This window comes from Halichoeres trimaculatus, unplaced genomic scaffold (genome assembly GCF_033239565.1).
Source record: "Halichoeres trimaculatus isolate MK-OKI-2021-1 unplaced genomic scaffold, fHalTri1.1 fHalTri1_scaffold_1, whole genome shotgun sequence".
Classification (NCBI taxonomy): Eukaryota; Metazoa; Chordata; class Actinopteri; order Labriformes; family Labridae; genus Halichoeres; species Halichoeres trimaculatus.
In genome coordinates this window covers 44,129,800-44,144,799 of record NW_027437179.1, presented here as the reverse complement: position 1 = coordinate 44,144,799, position 15,000 = coordinate 44,129,800, and the positions used below count along the sequence as shown (strand labels likewise).

Below are 15,000 nucleotides of genomic sequence, written 5' to 3'. Positions count from 1 at the left end.
GAGATCAGATGACACTGCTGTCAAAAGTTTGTGAGTGTCTGTCAATGTGAGAGAGTTTCCACTGAGGTCACACACACACACACACACACACACACACACACACACACACACACACACACACACACACACACACACACACACACACACAGACACACACACACACACTCACACACGCACACACACACACACATCTAAAGCCTGGTCTCATTGTCTCTTCACTGTGGTGGTGAAGGAGGTGGTGTGCTTGACGTATTTTGGGCGTCACTCTGCAGTTCTCCTCTGAAACACAAGGGGGCGTTGTGTTCAGTGTGGTGGTCAGATCAGCTGTTTCATGTAATTTAAGCAGATTAAGTTGAACTGAAGCCAACTGATGGAGCTGTTTGTCAAACAACAACTATCACAGGCAGGGTGGAGCAGCCACTGGGTGTAGGTTTTTAAAGATACATGAACCTTGATGCAGGAACCTTGATGCAAGAATCCATTGCAGCAACCTTGATGAGGGAACCTTGATGCAGGAACCTTGATGAGGGAACCTTGATGCAGGAACCTTGATGAGGAAACCTTGATGCAGGAACCTCCATGCAGGAATCTCTATGCAGGAACCTCCTTGCAGCAATCTTGATGCAGGAACCTTGATGCAGGAACCTCCATGCAAGAATCTTGATGCAGGAACCTTGATGCAGGAACCTTGATGCAGGGACCTCCATGCAGGAATCTTGATGCAGGAACCTTGACGAGGAACCTCCTTACAGGAACTTTGATGCAGGAACCTCCATGCAGGAATCTTAATGCAAGAACCTCCTTGCAGCAACCTTGATGAGGGAACCTTGATGCAGTAACCTTGATGCAGGAACCTTGATGCAGGAACCTTGATGTGGGAACCTTGATGCAGGAACCTCCATGCAGGAATCTTGATGCAAGTACCTCATTGCAGCAACCTTGATGAGGGAACCTTGATACAGGAACCTTGATGCAGGAATCTTGATGCAGGAACCTTGATGCAGGAACCTTGATGCGGGAACCTTGATGCAGGAACCTCCATGCAGTAACCTCCATGCAGGAATCTTGATGCAAGTACCTCATTGCAGCAACCTTGATGAGGGAACCTTGATACAGGAACCTTGATGCAGGAATCTTGATGCAAGAACCTCTTTGCAGCAACCTTGATAAGAGAACCTTGATGCAGTAACCTTGATGCAGGAACCTTGATACAGGAACCGCCATGCAGGAACCTTGATGCAGGAACCTTGATGCAGGAACCTCCATGCAGGAACCTTGATGCAGGAACCTTGATACAGGAACCTTGATGCAGGAACCTTGATGCGGGAACCTTGATGCAGGAACCTCCATGCAGGACCCTTGATGCAGGAACCTTGATGCAGTAACCTTGATGCAGGAACCTTGATGCAGGAACCTTGATGCAGTTAAGCGGACCAATCACAGGGCTTGCAGTCCGTGTCATTCTGATGTGTGTTAGTGTTTTGTTCTGGGCTTTTCCATGAACAGTTTTCTTGCTGACTCAGGTAGAATGAGCAGGTGACTGGAGAGCTCTGTTTGATGTGCTGACGACTCGTGTTGTCAGGTGAACTGAATAATCTGTCAGTTTATAAATCATGTTATAAAACAACGCTCATCTCAGACCTGCAGGCTGTCTCACGCTGTCTCAGGCTGTCTCAGACTCTCAGGCTGTCTCAGGCTGTCTCACGCTGTCTCAGGCTGTCTCTGGCTGTCTCAGGCTGTCTCTGGCTGTCTCAGGCTGTCTTACGTTGTCTCAGGCTGTCTCAGGCTGTCTCACGCTGTCTCAGGCTGTCTCAGGCTGTCTCACGCTGTCTCAGGCTGCCTAACGCTGTCTCAGGCTGTCTCAGGCTGTCTCAGGCTGTCTCAGGCTGTCTCAGGCTGTCTCTGGCTGTCTCTGGCTGTCTCAGGTTGTCTCAGGCTGTCTCTGGCTGTCTCAGGCTGTCTCTGGCTGTCTCAGGCTGTCTCAGGCTGCCTCAGGCTGTCTCTGGCTGTCTCAGGCTGTCTCAGGCTGTCTCAGGCTGCCTAACGCTGTCTCAGGCTGTCTCAGGCTGTCTCAGGCTGTCTCACGCTGTCTCAGGCTGTCTCTGGCTGTCTCTGGCTGTCTCAGGCTGTCTCACGCTGTCTCAGGCTGTCTCAGGTTGTCTCAGGCTGTCTCAGGCTGTCTCAGGCTGTCTCACGCTGTCTCAGGCTGTCTCAGGCTGTCTCAGGCTGTCTCAGGCTGTCTCTGGCTGTCTCAGGCTGTCTCAGGTTGTCTCAGGCTGTCTCAGGCTGTCTCAGGCTGTCTCACGCTGTCTCAGGCTGTCTCAGGCTGTCTCAGGCTGTCTCAGGCTGTCTCAGGCTGCCTAACGCTGTCTCAGGCTGTCTCAGGCTGTCTCAGGCTGTCTCAGGCTGTCTCAGGCTGTCTCACGCTGTCTCAGGCTGTCTCAGGCTGTCTCTGGCTGTCTCAGGCTGTCTCAGGCTGTCTCAGGCTGTCTCACGCTGTCTCAGGCCGTCTCACGCCGTCTCACACTGTATTTGCAGCGGTCTGTGCTCGGCTGGTTGGTCTGTAAATAGGCTGTGGTTTCATGAACTGGTGGCACGTTGCTATCTGGAGGCTGCACATGGACAGATAAACCCTGTTCTCTGTCCATCACCATCAGTGAAGCTGTTTCCTGCTTTTCGTCAGAGCATCACTGAGATAATAGGACCACGTCCACCAACGTCAGTCACACAGAGAGACACGTCTCCTGAAAGCATCAGGCCACGCTGTGCGTGAGCAAACACAGCCCTCCTGATGCACTTTAGACTCTGAGCTATTGATCGGTTCAAACAGATGATTATTTATTGATGACGGGTTAATTTTAGATGGAGTTTGTTTGGGGCAGTGTCTCCTGGACAGATGGATGCTCAAACAACCAGCGTTCATCAATCACGTGTCTCTGTTTGCATCCAACGCTGGTCATAAAGACACAGCATCGACCTGATGGTTCATCCTGTGTGAGGCACTGAGGATGACTCAGCTGTTTATACAGGAGCATCAGCTGTTTCTGACTGAAGACTCCACCTTTATCTGACGCTGAATCCATCAGAAACCCTTTCCTCTGCTCCTCTGAGCCCCACACACATCACTCATTACACACTTCCTGGAAAAAGATACCAAGTTATTCAATGACCCTTAGTTCCTTTCTTTCTTTTCCTATGCCAAGATAAATTTAGTGATTCTGAGTCTAAATAAAAAAACAAACAGCTGATTGAGTTCTCTGTAAAAAAAACATCATGGGGGAACGGAGACTTTCAATCACAGCTGAGTTAAAATACAGAGAACAACCTGGATCAGAGCTTTTTGTTTTACTGGTTACACCCAGCAGGTCTTCATCGGCTGCATCACACACAACAGTGTGTGTGTGTGTGTGTGTGTGTTTCTGTGTTTCTGTGTGTGTGTGTGTGTGTGTTTGTGTGTTTTACCTGAGCTGTGACTGCAGCTTGGCCCCTTTGCTCACGAAGTCCTCCCATGTGGGGTAACTGGCCTGAGGCAAACACAGAGAACAACACGGAGGTTAAAATCTGCAGCAAACACAGAACAACAGGGAGGTTAAAATCTGCAGCAAACACAGAACAACAGGGAGGTTAAAATCTGCAGCAAACACAGAACAACAGGGAGGTTAAAAACAGAAAAAAAACAGGATCCTCTGAGTTTCACTGAGGCGTTAAAGCAGAACTTAAACAAAACACATCCCGTGCCAATAATCCTAAAGAGCTTACAGCCTTAATGAGGGAGACAGAGCTAACACTGGAGCATTAGCGCTAACCCTGTCAGGTATTCAGAGCTCAGCGTGGGAACCACTGAGCTAATGCTGCTACGTGAAAAAGAAATGCTTCACCTGTAGGATCACAGAGTATCTGGGGAGTTCAGAAACAGTTTTTACTCCAGGCAGTGCTGAGCTCACAGCTGTCAGGTCAAAGGTCAGCCATACGCCTTAACACAGAGCTGTTTCTGTCAATGTCTGTGTTTTGATTCCTCTGAATGTCAGATTATATGATGAACAGTTCAGTCCCTCCTAATATCAGCAGCAGCTCTGTAAGGTGTGAAAGCAGACGACAGCTGACGGACTGAAGTTATTTCTGTCTCCCCAGGGTTTGACACTAGGACAGATGCTGTTCCTCTCCACAGAGCGTAAACAGCTCAGAAACAGAGGAAGCAGGAAACACCAGCACCCTGTGGGATCAACTCTTCACCGCGCTGCAGACTGTCCTCAGAGATCCTCTCAGTGTCTGTGGATCCTCTCAGTGTCTGTGGATCCTCTCTGTGTCTGTGGATCCTCTCTGTGTCTGTGGATCCTCCAAGTGTCTGTGGATCCTCTCTGTGTCTGTGGATCCTCTCAGTGTCTGTGGATCCTCTCTGTGTCTGTGGATCCTCCAAGTGTCTGTGGATCCTCTCTGTGTCTGTGGATCCTCTCTGTGTCTGTGGATCCTCCAAGTGTCTGTGGATCCTCTCTGTGTCTGTGGATCCTCTCAGTGTCTGTGGATCCTCTCTGTGTCTGTGGATCCTCCAAGTGTCTGTGGATCCTCTCTGTGTCTGTGGATCCTCTCAGTGTCTGTGGATCCTCTCTGTGTCTGTGGATCCTCCAAGTGTCTGTGGATCCTCCCAGTGTCTGTGGATCCTCTCAGTGTCTGTGGATCCTCTCTGTGTCTGTGGATCCTCTCTGTGTCTGTGGATCCTCTCTGTGTCTGTGGATCCTCTCTGTGTCTGTGGATCCTCTCAGTGTCTGTGGATCCTCTCTGTGTCTGTGGATCCTCTCAGTGTCTGTGGATCCTCTCTGTGTCTGTGGATCCTCTCAGTGTCTGTGGATCCTCTCTGTGTCTGTGGATCCTCTCAGTGTCTGTGGATCCTCTCTGTGTCTGTGGATCCTCTCAGTGTCTGTGGATCCTCCCAGTGTCTGTGGATCCTCTCAGTGTCTGTGGATCCTCTCAGTGTCTGTGGATCCTCTCAGTGTCTGTGGATCCTCTCAGTGTCTGTGGATCCTCTCTGTGTCTGTGGATCCTCTCAGTGTCTGTGGATCCTCTCAGTGTGGATCCTCCCAGTGTCCATGGATCACTCAGTGTCTGTGGATCCTCTCAGTGTCTGTGGATCCTCTCTGTGTCTGTGGATCCTCTCAGTGTGGATCCTCCCAGTGTCCATGGATCACTCAGTGTCTGTGGATCCTCTCAGTGTCTGTGGATCCTCTCTGTGTCTGTGGATCCTCTCAGTGTGGATCCTCCCAGTGTCCATGGATCACTCAGTGTCCGTGGATCCTCTCAGTGTCTGTGGATCCTCTCAGTGTCTGTGGATCCTCCCAGTGTCTGTGGATCCTCTCAGTGTCTGTGGATCCTCTCAGTGTCTGTGGATCCTCTCAGTGTCTGTGGATCCTGGTCACATCCTGGTCACATCCTGGTCACATCCTGGTCACGCCGCGCGCAGGAGAGAAGCTTCACCTCTGGATCAAACTTTGTCAGAGCAGGGATCAGCTGTAATGACGGCGTGGGCTGAGCTGATCTAAACTGATCCTTCGCTGCACAGAGGCGTGGGAACGTGTCACCTGATTTTTTTATTGGTTGGCCAACGATGCCCAGAATACTTCCCATCATCCTTTGCATGCTGATCTAACCTTTTGTTTTGAAGCCTAACATCTGAAAATCATGTAGACCTTCAGGCTAAACTTAAAAACAATAAATCTTTGAATGTTTCGCTCTAACGTCATGTTTTCTGTCCCCCATCTGTGCTGATTCATACCAACAGAGGAAACTCATGAAAACACAACGCTGAAACTCAACCTTTAATCACTTTTTGTGGTTTTTAATGTATTTTAGCGTCATTTTCAACAAACTGCTCACTCCAATAAAAACACCGTGGTGATGTGACTGTACATCAGGAAGTTTCCTGAAACATCTCGACATGTGACACAAATTCATTTTTTAATCATCTGAGGTCAGATCATGTTTGGGTTGATATAAAAACTTAAACCCCGTCAGCAGGAGCTCGGCCCGTTGGTCGTCTCCTCCTGAGGAGGGTCAGGGTTAGGAGGAGTCCGCTCCTCCTCCGCCTGCAGCAGCTGATGGATGATGTAACCTCAGGCTGATGCACGCTGCAGACTCTGACCTCAGGTTACGTCTGAGAGCGACAGCTGCAGCTTCAGGCTCCTTCAGTTAGAGGAGCAGCAAAGTCCTGCTGGACCACACAGTCCACCTCTCTCCCTCTTTATGGTCCTGAACCCGTTCACCCAGGCCCCTGTCTCTGCCGGTCCACTGAAGGGCCGGTGATACGGATTTAACCCCTGACACGGGAACATTAGCTTCTTAGAGCTGTTAGCCTGGGCCCGTCCTCACAGCGAGGCCGACGTGCTCGCGGTATGCTCGCGGCGTGCTGACGGCGTGCTGGCGGCGTGTTGGCGGCGTGCTGGCGGCGTGCTGGCGGCGTGCTGGCGGCGTGCTGGCGGCGTGCTGGCGGCGTGCTGGCGGCGTGCTGGCGGCGTGCTCGCGGCGTGCTGGCGGCGTGCTCGCGGCGTGGGGCTGACAGGTTTACACGCTGCAGGGATTTACCGTCGTGTGATGAAATACTGCAGGTGAGCAGCCGAACACCCAGACAAACAGAGACCAGAGAAAGATGGAGCTGAAACAGACGCACGCTGGGACTGTTACTGATCCTGCAGAAACAAACAGGCTGAGCTTTAGACAAATCAATCAGCGGGTGGAGCTGAAACCACAGACTCACTGAGGACCAGGGCCGACCGGCTGCGGTGGCTAAACCAGGATCCTGAGGGCCACAGGGGTCAGCGCCGGCGTCCAGAGGGTTTCCCTGAGTCAGCTGCTGAGGAAACAGGCGTGGAGGAAAGATCTGAACCAGACTGAGGCGATGGACGAGAGGAGGCGGTCCCCATGCTCTGATTCATTGACCCATCAGCTGCTCAGGGTCCACAGCTTCACAGCTAACCCTCTGACCCTCTGCTCAACAGATACTTTAGAGTTTCACCAGCAGACATCAACGCACCTCTACATCCTCCATCAAAAACCTCTCAGAGCTTGGCCCCACATCCCACAGTCAGACACCAACATGATGAGTCGTTTTCAGGTCGTTTTCCTTATCATGTTTAAGGATCATCATGTTTAAGGATCATCATGTTTAAGGATCATCATGTTTAAGGATCATCATGTTTTTAAGGATCATCATGTTTAAGGATCATCATGTTTAAGGATCGTCATGTTTAAGGATCATCATGTTTTTAAGGATCATCATGTTTAAGGATCATCATGTTTAAGGATCATCATGTTTAAGGATCATCATGTTTAAGGATCATCATGTTTAAGGATCATCATGTTTAAGGATCATCATGTTTAAGGATCATCATGTTTAAGGATCATCATGTTTAAGGATCATGTCCAGCTGAAATAAGGACCAACAGTCTTGGATGGTCTGTCCTATCAGATGGATCAAAGATCAGGTCAAAGATCTGATCAATGATCCGGATCACCTCCAGCTCCAGCTCTGGGTGGAGAACATCTCCTGAAGGTTGGAGGTGTTCAGCTGAGGAGCTGCTTGTTGAAGGAACTTTGAGGAACAGGAAATGAGCTGCAGATGTTTTGTTAGCAGCTACACGCTGTGAAGGACGATGACCAGCAGCAAACCCAGGCTCAGACTCACAGGAAGGAGCTGAGCGCTGTTTACATTCAACCCTGCACGCCGTGTCTGTCTGCATCACACCTACAGCCACAACACCTCCATGTTTTCTCCACAGACTGACGTTTGCTCCAGCCCGTCAGCTGCAGGCTGCACTGCTCCACCTGCTCCACCTGCTCCACCTGCACTGACACACTGAACTCAGCTCCAAAGCTCTCCACGCTGAGACGACGCCCTGAGCTGTTACCCTATCTGCCCCGTCAACCAGACAGCATGAGCAGGTATACAGTTACTGCAGCCTGTGTGTGAGTGTGAGTGTGTGTGTGTGTGTGTGTGTGTGTGTGTGTGTGTGTGTGTGTGTGTGTGTGTGGGTGTGTGTGTGTGTGTGTGTGTGAGTGTGTGTGTGTGTGTGTGTGTGTGTGTATGTGTGTGTGTGTGTGTGTGTATGTGTGTGGGTGTGTGTGTGTGTGTGTGTGTGTGTGAGTGTGTGAGTGTGTGTGTGTGTGTGTGTGTGTGTGTGTGTGTATGTGTGTGTGTGTGTGTGTGTGTGTGTGTGTGTGTGTGTATGTGTGTGTGTGTGTGTGTGTATGTGTGTGGGTGTGTGTGTGTGTGTGTGTGAGTGTGTGTGTGTGTGTGTGTGTGTGTGTGTGTGTGTGTGTGTGTGTGTGTGTGTGTGTGTGTGTGTGTGTGTGTGTGTCTAATCCTGCCTGGTAATCCTGCCTTGCTCCACTGACCGGCAGGGAGCAGAGACGGGCTGGGAGCTGAGGAGAGGGTTTGCGTGACACCTCAGAGGAGGATCCTGATCTGTGACCTTCCTCCAGGTCCTGACCCCCCACACAGACTGTACTTAGTCCCTAAGTCTGTGAGTCGGTCGGCCATGGAGGAGTGAAGGCCTTTAATCATGAGACGGACACAGACAGAAACTGGAGCTCAGGGCTCACCTGGGTTTTTATCACACATCCCTGACGCCATCATGACCACAGCATGACGGCCAACATCAGAGGGTTCCTGTCGTTACTGCTCCTATTTTCACCGTTACAGATCATTAACTTTTATTGATACTGAAAAGGTGATTAAGCCTCCTTCACGACCCAAACCCTAAAGTTCAGGACTTTTCTATGGAAATGAAGGAAAACCAGAGGAGAGGCTGATGAGACAGAGCTGCTTTTTCTTAACCCGTTAATTTCTCACAGCGAGGAGCATTTCCTCCACACAGGGTGAGGGTGCTGTATCTGTGCCTGATATTCATTGACCTGAAACACAACCAATACAGTAACAGATCAGCTGTTTGATCAGGTGTTCAGGCTCAGCTGTTACAGGTGAAGTCACCAACAATGCAGACGCAGACGCAGATGCAGCACAGACGCAGACGCAGACACAGACGCAGACGCAGACGCAGACGCAGACACAGACGCAGACGCAGACTGCTGTCAGAGTCCAGTGAGGAGGCCAACAGCTGGGAAATCTGAGCAACGTGAGAAAACACACACAAACAAACACACACAAACAAACACACACACAAACAAACACAGACAAACAAACACACACAAACAAACACACACACTAAAACAAACACAGACAAACAAACAAACAAACAAACACAAACAAACACACACAAACAAACAAACACAGAAGAGTTCAGTCTGTAGATATTCAGATATTCGGTCGTCTCCAGACAAACAGCTGCTCTGTGTTTCTCCTCTCAGACGCAGCTCTAAAGACTCCAGAGGAGCAACAGTCTGCACGTCGTGTCTTCAGGTCTGCGCTCAGTGTTTCAGTGTTTCAGTGTTTCAGTGTTTCAGTGTTTCAGTGTTTCAGTGTTTCAGTGTTTCAGTGTTTCAGTGTTTCAGTGTTTGGAGGCCTCTACCTGGGAGTGGGGGGACTTTAACGTGTGAGAGCAGCGTCTGGTCGCTCCTCTGCATGTGCAGCCATGCATGCAGCTGGCTGCCAAAAACTGCTGAGTGTTATCAGCTCAGATCATCAGCTGACTGAGGAGAGACGAGCGTGTGATAAACCAGAGAGGAGCTGGAGTCTTTCCAGGAGAAACGGCTCAAACCAGTCCCACTGAACTGGTTTGAGCTCGTGGAAACCTGCAGAGACCGAGGCCTGAACGTGGATCAGTAGATCCTCAAAGACTCAGGAGTTGATTTTATATCACCTTGGTTTGCACAGAGATATTAACAGATCCTGAGTGTGTGTTTTTGAGTGTGTGTTAGCAGCTATAAAGGCCTCAATCCTCCCACTCTGCATTAATCTACAGAAGCTTCAACAGAAAAACTGCTCCAGCGGCGCCGTAGCACCTCGCCACTTCCTCTTTACAGCCCAAATAAATCTCCTGTTTTCAGGAGGAGAAATGCTAACTGTTTTCAGGAGGAGAAATGCTAACCGTTTTCAGGAGGAGAAATGCTAACCGTTTTCAGGAGGAGAAATGCTAACTGTTTACAGGAGGAGAAATGCTAACTGTTTTCAGGAGGAGAAACTTTCTGCAGAGTGATTTACGGGAACGTTGATGCTCCCCGTCATAAATCAGAGCGTCTCAGAGCGGTGAAGGTATTTGGAGGAAGAATGTGGATCTTTAAATTCCTCTGAAACCAGTTTAAGAATGAAACCTGACGACGAACTCACAGCCCAGGTTTACTACGAGCTTTCACTTCAGTAAAGACTGGACTTCAGGTTAACACAGTTACTGATGTTTAAAGTAGAGGGATACATGTCACTCTGAAACAGGGTTAGAAGTAGAAGAAGACGTCCCCAGCTCCAAACAGGGTTAAAGTACTCAGACGGTCAGAGTATGACCCTGAATTTCTCCAGCCTCTCTGGATGAGAGGCACAAACAGCAGGTTTCCTTTGGCTTCACTGCCCTGGGTTAGGTTGGTAAAAAAGAGATTCAACAGCTTCGATGAGGTGATAAAAAAGTTAGTTAGGTGGGTAGAGGTGTTTGTGTATCTACAGGATAACTTCCTCAGGAAGGTCAAAAGTCCTGGCTCAGGAGAACCATAGACTCCTGTTCATTTATCAGGGGATGCCCACAGCTCACAGATGAATAGAGGTTTAATAAGTCCTGCCACGCTCTCATCACTCTGAATAAGGATATCACAGACCGTACAGACGAAGAGGAGGACAGCACACTAACTGAAGACAGCTCTCTGGGGAGGGACTTCCTGCTGGAAAAACCTGGTACGCGTTTTCAGAGCTCCCGAACAGAAACCAAAACAAAGAGGAACCTGAAGGTGGAGCAGAGCTGGTCGACCACGCTCATGTTTCCTGGTCTGTCCCCTCATTTAGCCTTTTTGGAAGGAGGTGGCAACGTCCATTTCAAAAACCCGTCTTCACGATAACATTCAGGTCCATGACCTGGGACATGAACCGGACGAACCGGGTCAAAGTGACACCGTCTCCTGAAGATGCTGCTGGCAGCACAGGACGTTGGCCCTGGAGGAAGTGCCCAGCGTCTTCTCTAATAAACGCTGTAAAACACCTGCTGGAGCCACAGACCTTTCTGCAGACGGCAGGGAGAACAGGAGGAAGAGGAGGAGGAAGGAGGCTCAGCAAACAGTTCACGCTGAGCTCCTTCAGGTTAATGTTGGAGTCCAGCGTCTCTGCAGAGCGAGGCAGGGCCTGTTCAAACAGCTCGCCGATGTTAGTTTAACCCGTGTTTGAGCAGCTCTGCTTCAGTCAGAGAGCGGACGGGGCAGGGAGAGTCAACATCAGGTTAATGGTTTGTCCGCTCCTTTATCTGCCACACAAAGACGTTTTTATGGAGACAGACAAACACACGGAGAGAGTCAGAGCGTTTCATTTCTCTTATCGTCGTTACGTAACCCTCAACCTTTCCTTTCTCTAACACGGACAGCCGGCCCCACGCTCACACCGCTGCGTCTGCTCAAACTGACGCTGACCTCAGCCTGAATCACTTTCTCCTGTGTGACTAACTGAGGACGAACAACTGAGAGGCAGAACGTCACATCGTCAGTCACATCTTCAGTCACATCGTCAGTCACATCTTCATCATCATCACATCTTCAGTCACATCTTCATCTTCAGTCACTCAGCAGCTGGGACCGACCGTCTTCAAGCAGCTACAACAAATCACTAACAACACCTCTGTTTGCTGCAGCCTGACCTGATGACCTCCAGGGTTTCCCTGACAAACACACACACACACACACACACACACACATACACACACACACACACACACACACACACACACACACACACACACACACACACACACACACACACACACACACACACACACACACACACAGAGCAGACCGACAGTCTCAGTTGAAGCCGACTCTGACTCTGGGAAACCGAGTCCTTCAGAGGAGTCAGTGATCACACCAATGCAGAGCTCACTCTTCACATCTCTGCTTGTTTCTCACGCTGGATCTTCTCCTGGCAGTGATGATGTCACAGCCAATAAGTCAAGATGACCTCATGTGAGCACCACACTGACCGAGGCACGTCCACCTGTCTGTCCATCCATCACCAGGCAGAGCAGCTGGCAGCACAATGACAGACAGGATGCACCAACAGCAGAGTCCTCACAACTACTCCAACCAACAAACCACAGAGACACAGAGAGACAGAGACACAGAGACACAGAGAGACAAAGACACAGAGACACAGAGACAGAGACACAGAAACACAGAGACACAGAGAGACAGAGAGACAGAGACACAGAGAGACAAAGACACAGAGACACAGAGACAGAGACACAGAAACACAGAGACACAGAGACACAGAGAGACAGAGAGAGACAGAGACACAGAGAGACAGAGAGACAGAGACACAGAGACAGAGACACAGAAACACAGAGACACAGAGAGACAGAGAGACAGAGACACAGAGAGACAAAGACACAGAGACACAGAGACAGAGACACAGAAACACAGAGACACAGAGACACAGAGAGACAGAGAGAGACAGAGACACAGAGAGACAGAGAGACAGAGACACAGAGAGACAGAGACACAGAGACACAGACACAGAGAGACAGAGACACAGAGACACAGACAGACAGAGAGACAGAGACACAGAGACACAGAGACACAGAGACACAGAGACACAGAGACACAGAGACACACACATGACGATCACAGAGAGGACAAATTACTGGATGTCTTCATCGTTGCTCTTTGTTTACTGTAACTGACGCAGCTATCAGCATCCAGCTTACACGCCCCTAACCACCAGGGGGCACGGTTGGCTGCGGAAACACAAACAGGATCAGGCTTTACTGATCCGGACTAGACCAGACCGTGCTGATCCAACCTGGACCACTCGTGGGAACGGCTTATTTTTTCTCTCTGGGGTTTTAGAAACTCTCATTTCAGCCTCTGTCTGAAACACTTTGTTTTAGCTGCTGTCTCTTTAAGGCTTCCTGCTCCACAAACCCCCTCCCTCTGATTGGCCAGCTTGGAGGTGGACCTCTGGGTAGACCTTAGTGTTTGAGGCCCGCCCTTCCAACTGTCTGAATATCTGGTGCTGATCCTTGAACCCTGGGTTAGACTGGTCCACAGATCCAGGGACTTTGACATGAACATGTCTGAGGATCTGCACATGCTCAGTGTGAACATCCAGCATCGTTACTCAGCTGCAGAGACACGATATAAATCACCTGAAGAAGACCAAACCAGGAGGAGTCACCTCAAACCCACTATCTGAAGTGGTCTGTTCAGAAACTCATCAGGTCTGTGTCCAGGTCTACGACACGTCCAGGTAAGATCTGCAGAGTCCAGGTCTACTACACGTCCAGGTAAGATCTGCAGAGTCCAGGTCTACTACACATCCAGGTAAGATCTGCAGAGTCCAGGTCTACGACACGTCCAGGTAAGATCTGCAAAGTCCAGGTCTACTACATGTCCAGGTAAGATCTGCAGAGTCCAGGTCTACGACACATCCAGGTAAGATCTGCAGAGTCCAGGTGTAGGACACGTCCAGGTAAGATCTGCAAAGTCCAGGTCTACTACACGTCCAGGTAAGATCTGCAGAGTCCAGGTCTACTACACGTCCAGGTAAGATCTGCAGAGTCCAGGTCTACTACACATCCAGGTAAGATCTGCAGAGTCCAGGTCTACGACACGTCCAGGTAAGATCTGCAGAGTCCAGGTCTACGACACGTCCAGGTAAGATCTGCAAAGTCCAGGTCTACTACACGTCCAGGTAAGATCTGCAGAGTCCAGGTCTACGACACATCCAGGTAAGATCTGCAGAGTCCAGGTGTAGGACACGTCCAGGTAAGATCTGCAAAGTCCAGGTCTACTACACGTCCAGGTAAGATCTGCAGAGTCCAGGTGTACTACACGTCCAGGTAAGATCTGCAGAGTCCAGGTCTACTACACGTCCAGGTAAGATCTGCAGAGTACAGGTCTACGACACGTCCAGGTAAGATCTGCAGAGTCCAGGTCTACTACACATCCAGGTAAGATCTGCAGAGTCCAGGTCTACGACACGTCCAGGTAAGATCTGCAAAGTCCAGGTCTACTACACGTCCAGGTAAGATCTGCAGAGTCCAGGTCTACTACACATCCAGGTAAGATCTGCAGAGTCCAGGTCTACGACACGTCCAGGTAAGATCTGCAGAGTCCAGGTCTACGACACGTCCAGGTAAGATCTGCAAAGTCCAGGTCTACTACACGTCCAGGTAAGATCTGCAGAGTCCAGGTCTACGACACATCCAGGTAAGATCTGCAGAGTCCAGGTGTAGGACACGTCCAGGTAAGATCTGCAAAGTCCAGGTCTACTACACGTCCAGGTAAGATCTGCAGAGTCCAGGTGTACTACACGTCCAGGTAAGATCTGCAGAGTCCAGGTCTACTACACGTCCAGGTAAGATCTGCAGAGTACAGGTCTACGACACGTCCAGGTAAGATCTGCAGAGTCCAGGTCTACTACACATCCAGGTAAGATCTGCAGAGTCCAGGTCTACGACACGTCCAGGTAAGATCTGCAAAGTCCAGGTCTACTACACGTCCAGGTAAGATCTGCAGAGTCCAGGTCTACGACACATCCAGGTAAGATCTGCAGAGTCCAGGTGTAGGACACGTCCAGGTAAGATCTGCAAAGTCCAGCTCTACTACACGTCCAGGTAAGATCTGCAGAGTCCAGGTCTACTACACGTCCAGGTAAGATCTGCAGAGTCCAGGTCTACTACACGTCCAGGTAAGATCTGCAGAGTCCAGGTCTACGACACATCCAGGTAAGATCTGCAGAGTACAGGCCTACGACACATCCAGGTAAGATCTGCAGAGTCCAGGTCTACGACACATCCAGGTAAGATCTGCAAAGTCCAGGTCTACAACATGTCCAGGTAAGATCTGCAGAGTCCAGGTCTACTACACATC

The 15,000-nt window shown here is 50.1% G+C and overlaps 1 protein-coding gene across 2 annotated transcripts in view; it reads right to left on the bottom strand.

Moving 5' to 3' along the window:
• mtss1 (MTSS I-BAR domain containing 1) overlaps positions 1-15,000 on the bottom strand; it is a 72,575-nt gene that overhangs the window by 46,302 nt on the left and 11,273 nt on the right. For both annotated transcript variants that reach the window (XM_074666773.1, XM_074666782.1), the window contains exon 2: positions 3,463-3,524. In XM_074666773.1, coding sequence (XP_074522874.1) covers positions 3,463-3,524 — 62 coding nt within the window. The remainder of the gene's footprint in view (positions 1-3,462; positions 3,525-15,000) is intronic.